At 34.9% G+C, this 8,941-nt stretch overlaps 2 protein-coding genes across 2 annotated transcripts; one reads left to right on the forward strand and one right to left on the reverse strand.

The window, feature by feature from the left end:
- Positions 1-859: 859 nt before the first annotated feature.
- LOC142624532 (major allergen Pru ar 1-like) lies at positions 860-1,967 on the reverse strand. Its single transcript, XM_075798126.1, has 2 exons — positions 1,642-1,967; positions 860-1,378 (listed from the first exon to the last, which is right to left on the reverse strand). The coding sequence occupies exons 1-2, from the start codon at positions 1,823-1,825 to the stop codon at positions 1,080-1,082; spliced, it is 483 nt and encodes a 160-aa protein (XP_075654241.1). The 5' UTR covers positions 1,826-1,967; the 3' UTR covers positions 860-1,079.
- A 3,690-nt stretch (positions 1,968-5,657) lies between these two features.
- On the forward strand, positions 5,658-6,768 carry LOC142624533 (major allergen Pru ar 1-like). Its single transcript, XM_075798127.1, has 2 exons — positions 5,658-5,972; positions 6,214-6,768. Exons 1-2 carry the CDS (start codon positions 5,789-5,791, stop codon positions 6,510-6,512), a joined length of 483 nt encoding a protein of 160 aa, XP_075654242.1. The 5' UTR covers positions 5,658-5,788; the 3' UTR covers positions 6,513-6,768.
- The last annotated feature ends 2,173 nt before the right edge of the window (positions 6,769-8,941 follow it).

The raw sequence follows: 8,941 nt of genomic DNA on the forward strand, positions 1-8,941 counted from the left end.
CCGGGTGCAGGATATACCGGCTCCAAAATAACAAGCAAAACTCTACACACACCCAAATCCACAATATGCTTAAGCATTAACTAATGATTGATGAACCTAAATCCACTCTTTCACCTTGGTACCCATGGCGATCTATGTATAAGCGTTGTAATATAATAATAAGCTTATGAGCTGCATGATTTGCACTTATATGAGTCTAGAAATTATTAAAGAGTTAACCAAAAAAAAACCTGCCTTTACCCGCCGCCCCCCCAAAAAAAAAAGAGAGAGAGAAGCATAAGGATTTTTCAAAAATATTTTATTTTATTTTTTGTTTGAATTTTACAAAATAAATTTTTCATAAAAATATGGACTTAACCTACCCCAAATGGATTAGATATTGGATAGGATTAAATAAGCGTATACTATGCATATGTTGCACAGGTGTATTAAGCCCCACATCAAATATCTACTAGGTAAATCTTGATCATAGTAACAATTATGAAGAATCCTAATTATAACTTGGGTCCAATTAATGGATGCCCCTAAGATATTTGTTAATAAATTATTTTAGAAATTTTTTTATACTACTTTTATGACAAATTGAAAAAGTTGTCAAAAAATTAATTACTTTTTTATTTTAATTTCCATAAAAAAGATTTCTAAAATGATTCATTAACGAATGTCCTTAGGTCATCTGTCAGTAAAATCCTCGTAAATTAACTAATCCTTATAAAGTATGACATAAATGTGGTTTAGTCCTTTCTCAAGTGGTAATGTTTCGCACTCCAACAAGAATTTAGCCATTATATAAACAAATCCCACTAAACTCTCAAATTCACACACTTTTGGTGGGGTTGGGGGAGTCGTGCACACATCATTTGCAAGTGGTACTTGAATTTAAAAATGATTTCATTACATTTGTGTATTTAAAGTGTAATATAACATTCACTTCTAGCCCTTCCAACTAGAATATCACAAGAATCACAACCCAAAAAACTCCTTTATTAGCAAGCCCAAAAGCAGTATTGGCTAAAAATAAAAAATGAAAGCCACAAGATTTCCTCATGTTTTGAGGGGACAGATACACAACACAAGGTTTAGTTGTAGGCATCAGGATGTGCTGAGAGGTAGCTCTCAATAGCCTTGAAAAGTCCCGCAGCCTTTTCTTTGCCAGCCTTAACTTGCTCTTCCTTGATCTCATGCTCACCCTTTGTGTGGTACTTGCTGGTGCTCTTCAAGATGGATCCTCCATCCGGGCTTGCCACAATTTTGATCTCATATGAGATTTTCTCTAGTACTTCACTCAAAGCATCACCCTCAATCACGCTGTAGCAGTATATGAAGTTTACGCGGTCAATCTCATCAATTCTGTGCTTCACATACTTGAATTGGCTGCCTGAAAAATTTAGAGAACATTTTGTTACTTCTGTACATGCAATATCTACATATGTTGCTATGAGAGCCAAAAGATAAAATAGCAATCGTATCTGATCCCTTTTATTACTTTGGAGGTAAAGTTCTTATTTTTGAGAGCCAAAGATCATACTAATAATTAGTACCTTAATTATGTAATTGAGGAGGAGGAAATTAACACATTGGAGATTAGAAAACTAAATATATGATACATTGGAGATTAGGATATAAAAAGCAGAAACTAACCTTCACCAAAGGTGATCTTCTTGATGGTTCCCGGACCTCCATTTCCTTCAACGATTTCAGCACTCTTAATGGCATGAGGTGCAACCCTTGGGATGAGGTTGTCACCATCAAGGACAAAAGCCTTGAATAGTTTAGCTGGTGCAATGATTGAGGTGGTCTCAGTTTCATAAGTGAAAACACCCATAATGACCTTAGAGATAAGAGTAGTATGAAAGTGATCAAATGAAGAATGAAAGGAGTAGATCTGTAGATGAGTTTATTGAACTACTTTAGGTAGTTTGCAAGCTTGAGTATGAGAGGGTGGTATTTATAGACTGAGAATAAAGGGTTTCGTTTGTAATAATGTGACCTCGTTGATCAAAGAATGTAGATAACGTGCTTTTCTTTTTGAATGTTCCCACCGTCCAAAGAGAATCGAAATTTTCAAAGAATATATTTTGTCATTTAGTCAAACAAAGAACCTTTAAGAAATTAACTTACATTCAGATCTCAAAACCAAAACTTTCATTCAATAATGGCAACCACCGACTATCATAGCCTACCAAATTTCTCTTGAATTCTCTTTGGTTTTCAGTGTTGCCTTACAAGACTGTTTGGGTAACACCTTCTGAAAGTGCTATGAAAACTGTCTGCCATATCTATCATAGTTTGAGGCAGAGAGTTTTCCGCTAAATTGAAAATTTGTACACCCATTAGCTGTTAACTTAGATTGGACATTACAACTTAATATTAATTATGTTGTTGAATGCAAAATTCTGAATTTGGTACATATTGCATATACTCCTATTGTGTAGAGTGGATGATTGTAATTAACGCTTACATATAGGAACAAAAATCTAGATTTAATCACAGAGAACTTACCTTTTAGTTTGGGAGGAGGTAAATGAATAATTTTGGAATATTCCTTTCATTCCCTTGTTTAGGAGTTTTGATCCTATTTGGGGCTTTAAATGAAATGAATGAGGTGACATCCATTCCTCCATTTTCCCTCATCAAAACCTCAAATTTTCATTCCCTTCAAAATTTGGAGGAATCTAAGCAAATGGATTTAGATTTAATGATGATAGGGAATAAATTACAACATATACCTTGTCTAAAAGGCCCTGTTTGTCCAGGAAAGCTGTCCAAGGATGTCTCAGCCATCTAGGCATCAAGAACTACTACCCTACGATCATGTGACCAAAGTGATACTTGGGCACCATGCCCGAAGATCCTCCACTAACCCACATCTTCTAAATATAAAAATAATCCCCAAATATCACACTACCAATTATTGCATGCCCTCACTACACCTCCCATAACAAAAATGGGTGAAATCACACTACCAACAGGGATGGCAAAAAGTACCCAACCCGCGGGTACCCAGCCTGACCTGACCCTAACGGGGCAGATTTACCCGACCTGTGAGACAATAGGGGTGGGTTTGAGTTCTAATAATTCAACCCGTAGCAAGTTTAGGTCAGGTTCGAGTATTATGCATACCTGCCCCAAACCCGACCCGCATATATGCAAGTTTACTTAAATACCCTATATATACACACACACACACACACACACACACACACACACACACATCTCATACTTCTAAACCCTAATACCCTATCTCATTCTCTCAATCTCAGATCTCAATCACTCTCGCCGACCCACAACGCCTCACTATTGCCCCCCTCAATCGCTCTCACTCTCCCTCCTCCCTATGTCTTCAACTCACCATTAACACCAACTCCTCCTTTATCACCGACTCACCATAACTCACTCTCAATGATTTGGATTCATTTCCCACCATTTTTTTTTTTGGTTCATTGCCATTCCTATTTCTCAATGATATGTTCTTCTCTCTCTTTTTTGTGACTTCTGTGTTTGTGTTTGATTTTGAAAGGGAAAACCATAAATCTAAAATTTTTGTGTTTGTAATTTTTGTGTTTGTCTTTATGTTAGGATTTGTGTTTGTGATTTTAAATGGGAAAATCATAAATCTGAAATTTTTGTGTTTTTGATTTCTATGTTTGTGTTTGCATTAGGGTTTGTGTTTGTAATTTTGGGCCGGGCATGACAGGATGGGGACCACAGGGCCCAACAAGGCAGGTTTGGGGGTTAAAAAATTAAACGCATTTATTAAACGGAACGGGTTTGAGCATAAAGAAACCCGCCCCGAACCCAACTTGTTGCCATTCCTAACTACCAATTTCTAAGGTACGTGTGAAATATTTTAACCCTTACATGTTTAGAGTTGTAAAAGATCTCTTTGAAATTCTAACTTAAGTATTGGAAAGTCATTGGCAGACACCACACTAGTACACTCCATGAGTAATTTTTCTTCTAGGTCTTCCAAAACCCACATTTGGACAATCAGCTTATTGATTTTTCTTGCATTAACATTAACCATTTATTTAAATCTAAAAAATTAAAAAATAAATTCTTAAAAAAAAGTATAATTGTAATAATGTCATAAAATATTTCTATTTCAATCATTTTATGTTACCCCGAAGTCCCAAACAAAGTTACTAAAATTCACAAAAATAAGTCTTTCAACAAAGAAAATAGAAGATTTCTTTATACTTGGTCAATTTGAGCCATTTATTGGGAATGGTTTCATTATTATATTGGCTAAAATTTCAATTGTCAAAAAATACTATTGTGAAAACAAAAGGATAAGGATGACCAATGCTGACCGATGCCAGCCACATATTGCTGAATGAAAGTCGAGCTTCAAGTTGTTCTCTTGGGAAGGCTTGACTTTGAAAAATCTCAATGCTGTGCATTCTAGATATTGCTTACTTTGTAAGGTATATTGTTTACAATTTCCGACGCAACATTCATCTTTTAAAGAAATTTTTAATTCATCCTAATCCTTTTAATTAACTCAACTAGTAAAATCTCTAATGGTTAATAAGAGATTTGAGATTCAATTCCCACCTATACCAAAAATTGACTAGTGTCTTGATTTGATAATAAAGAACTATCATCCAGAACGGACGCCATAGGTTAAAACTCTTTCTCAAAAAAAAATCCTATTTTAATTTAATTATTAGCATTTAATTAACTTTTAAAAATTGATGCACTACATTTTAAATAGATAAATTTTATATTCAAATGAAATCTTACAAATTTAGAAGAATATTTAGAGTCAAATCCTTGGTGCGATGGTCACTTCACAAATATAAGTGTTTGTGGGGTGTGGGAGGTAAGGGCTAGAGTTTAAGTCTCTGGGAGGGAGTTTTACACATATATACAATTAGATTAGCCTAGAGTAGAAATTCTATCTTATATAAAAAAAAAAAAAAAATTTTAAAAAGTCAAATCAATTAAAATTCCAAATAACATAACCAATATCACACATATAATCCAGCTCATTAATTTTAAGAGTATATTCATTTTAGCTCCAAAAAATAAAAAAATATAAATAGATTCAAGAATAATGATTCATCTACACCCTCATATATGGATTCTCTTCCAAGTCTTATCATTCTTGCAAAAATTTTGCCGTGATTATTGAGATGTCAATTTACTATGACCATTCCTCTGCTTGGAGATGCTGCACCATGTAGCTGGCCAAAAGTGTTTCGATGATCTTACCTTGCGGCTTGTGTCATCTATCTATCTATCTAAAGTAACACTAAATGAATGACTTGTAATTTGATCGTGAATCTACAAATTATATTCCAGAAGGCGGAAAGAACTAATATGAAGTTCTAAAAATCCAAATGCTACTTAGGTCCTTCACCTGGTTTTTTTTTTTTTTATCTTGTTACTGTGAGCTCTCAAGATCCATAACTTTGTTCTCTTCACATGTCTTTAGAGACTTTTTGTTACATTTCCCGGAAATAAAACGTGGTCAAGACGGCATTTGGAATCAAATGGGGTAGTGGGGTGTATTTTATTAGACCAATTTGCAAATGTGCTTTCTTTGACTAAATTATAAATGCTTTTCTTAGAAAACTATCACCCTTGTCATAATGAGGACGTCCAAAAAATAAATAAATAAAATATAAGAAATTAAGAGAATTCTTTGTTCTTGAATTCATTAAGGCTATAAATTCCACCCTCTAGTACTCACTTCTTGCCAACTCAAAAACTCCCAAGTTCAATCAACCCTCCTTTCAATCTTCATTTCAACAGTTTCCAGTTTCAAACTCTCAAGGCCATCATGGGTGTTTTCACATACGAGACTGAGACTACCTCTGCTATCCCATCAGCTAAGCTATTCAAGGCTTTTGTCCTTGATGGTGACAATCTCATCCCAAAGGTTGCACCTCATGCCATTAAGAGTGCTGAAATCATTGAAGGAAATGGAGGCCCCGGTACCATCAAGAAGATAACCTTTGGCGAAGGTAATTCGTTTCTATTCTCATCTCCAACACATCATTTGTTTAGCAATTGAAAAGTACTTATCTTGTTTTTTAGAAGGGGAAAAATGCCATTACTATCATCTTTCATTCTCAAAAATAAAAATTCTATTCTTTTAAGAGTTTTGTGATTCAATGGCATTATTTGATTCTCTTATAAATGATAACCTGGATTTGAATCCCAGAAAAGAGGTAAGTAACAAGTGTTTTTACTATATTTTTTCAGGCAGTCAATTCAAGTATGTGAAGCATAGAATTGATGAGGTTGACCACGCAAACTTCACATATTGTTACAGTGTGATTGAGGGTGATGCTTTGAGTGAAGTACTCGAGAAAATCTCATACGAGATCAAGATTGTGGCAAGCCCTGATGGAGGATCCATCTTGAAGAGCACCAGCAAGTACCACACAAAGGGAGAGCATGAGATCAAGGAAGACCAAGTTAAGGCTGGAAAAGAAAAGGCCGCTGGACTTTTCAAGGCTATTGAGGCCTACCTCGTGGCACACCCTGATGCCTACAACTAAACCTTGTGTATGTGTGTGTGTGTTTTGCATTCGTGACTATAAGGAGTTATTGTGGGGTTTCATTTTGTTTTATGGCTTGCCAAGACTGCCTCAGGTTTGCAAATAAAGGAGTTTGTGGTTTGAGATCATCATCTGCTTTCTTGAGATTTGGAAGAGTGAAACATGAATGTTGTATTACTTTTGTATACGTACAAATCATGAAAAATCCGTTGGAAATCTTACTATTACTTGCAACTGATGGGTGCATTCATTTCTCTATTTTTTGGTAAATTTTTGGTACAAATTGTGAGCTCGGATTTGTGTTAAAAACACAAGAGCTTGTTTAGACCCCCAAATCAAAAATTACGGTTAAATAGCTTTTACTTTAACTTATCTAAGTGCGGAACAAAAGTAAATGAGGCGCAATAAACCAACAACTACTCTAATGCATAAACATGAACAACAAACAATAAAAGTAAAGCACATGCAAAAGTAAGGGAAAAAGGAAACACAAGATAACACGTTGATGTGTTATCAAAGAGGAAACCAAAGAACTCAGCGAAAAACCTCTCTGCCACCCTCAAAGCAGTAAATCGATCCATTAGACAATAAGTTTGAATACACGAATAGCAAGAAACCCTCCAAGCCTAATCTACCCAATGCACCTATGCCCTCCAAGCTCCTACTTCAATAAGGCTTCTTGGAACCGTATCTTGTCTAGCTTTTTGGATCCCGCAATACACCCAATTGCATCCGCCAAGCCTCAACGGCACATTTTGACAAATCCCCAAAACTTCCCAAGCTCCAAAACACTTTCTACACTCTAAAAATGTATGGGTTGTGTTTGGGTACAAATCGTCTCTCAAGGTATGACAATGGGATCACTAAGGATGAGTAGCTCTCTCTCTCTCTAAAAAATGGGTGTGTGTGTTGTTGAAAACCTATCTAGGATTTTTTTTCTTTGAATGGCCTCTCATACTTTTGTGAGTAATGAGGGTATATATAGTATGGGCGAAGGATAAGAAATTCGCGCTTAAAAATCTTTCAAGTAGAGAGTTTCATGGGTATCTCGCAAGAAGGCCTTACTCGCGAGACACTCGTGAAATCCTCCAGACTGGCACAACTCTTCAGCTTTCAGCATGTGCTTCTCACGTGGCTCTTTCGCCGGTAAGCTTCTAGCGAGACACTCGCGAAATCCACTGATTCTTCATTTTATACTCGATTCTTCACCAACTTAATACTAAACCCAATACAATAAAATTGCATAAAATACAAGGAACAAAATTAAATCAAATATAACATTTTTTGTCATGGAATAAAACCAACATAAAACATATTTGTAAATTTAAACTTTACACAAATATTAGTATTAACAATTGTTAATAACGATGGGGCATCAAATATCATTAACTAACTCAACAATAAGCTTACATGTCATGTCTTGTCCGATTTGTGTAACGAGAATTTGTTGTTTAACTTTAACACCAAATCTATCAATATGCATGGCTGTAGAAGGAAATGATAGGAACACAATTATTTTCAAAACCTTTTTCACAACTTAGGGATAGAAGAAAATGTGGGTTTTGGCAATGAAGGCAAAGGTCGTAGTTTTGGCTTTGGCAACTGAAGCAAATAAGGTGGAAATGTTAACTTTGGCAATGAAGACAAAGGTGGCAATGTTGGCTTTGACAATGTTAGCAATGAAAGTAAAGGTGGCAATGTTGGCTTAGACAAAAAGTGTATGTAGTGTACTAACAAAAGAGGGGGTTATGATATTTTATATATATATATATATATATAGGGATTCTAATATAAAATATAACTAAGAATATATTTTTCATTTATTAGATATGAACATTAATGGAAAGTTTCTAATGCCACTTATTAATTTACAAATGTATTTATACAAAATTATTTTATGTTATAGAGCCTCAAGAGTTACAATTTTTAATGAAAAGGGCAAATGTAATGGCTATTAAGCTTAAGGAATTGTCCTTTGAAAAAAAAAAAGGTGAAATAAAAACAAGCTTATCATCATGATAGACTATAAAGGACGTATGCATGATAGTGCATGAACATGTGACGTGCAATCAGTAATATCATCATGGGGTCAGCCCAATCCAAACCTATCAGCACACAAACAATTTAACTTATATAACACACATCGAAATGCATGAAAATATAGTTATAATTCACATGAGATGCAATGCATGAAGTTTATAAGATCAAATCTACAAAACCCATCCCAAAAATTTCACAAAAACTCAACATTTTGAAAAATCCCCAAAAATTTTCAAAAACTCAAAACCTAGATATGAATGGATGAAAAGATCATGAAGAAAGAGAGAAAGAGAGATCATACCAAGTGATTTGAAGAAAGAAAAGGCCAAAGATCACATCGGTTAAAGGTTTTAAGAGAGAAGTGAGTGTTTGGGAGGTGAACAGACTCA

Source organism: Castanea sativa, chromosome 2 (assembly GCF_040712315.1).
Source record: "Castanea sativa cultivar Marrone di Chiusa Pesio chromosome 2, ASM4071231v1".
NCBI classification, from domain to species: Eukaryota; Viridiplantae; Streptophyta; class Magnoliopsida; order Fagales; family Fagaceae; genus Castanea; species Castanea sativa.

Excerpts from the sequence above, each read along its gene's own strand:
- LOC142624532 (XM_075798126.1), bottom strand. The coding sequence starts at position 1,825 with ATGGGTGTTTTCACTTATGAAACTGAGACCACCTCAATCATTGCACCA. Across the intron at positions 1,379-1,641 it reads GAAGATCACCTTTGGTGAAG|GCAGCCAATTCAAGTATGTG; the intron begins GTTAGTTTCTGC and ends TAAATTTTTCAG.
- LOC142624533 (XM_075798127.1), top strand. The coding sequence starts at position 5,789 with ATGGGTGTTTTCACATACGAGACTGAGACTACCTCTGCTATCCCATCA. Across the intron at positions 5,973-6,213 it reads GAAGATAACCTTTGGCGAAG|GCAGTCAATTCAAGTATGTG; the intron begins GTAATTCGTTTC and ends ATATTTTTTCAG.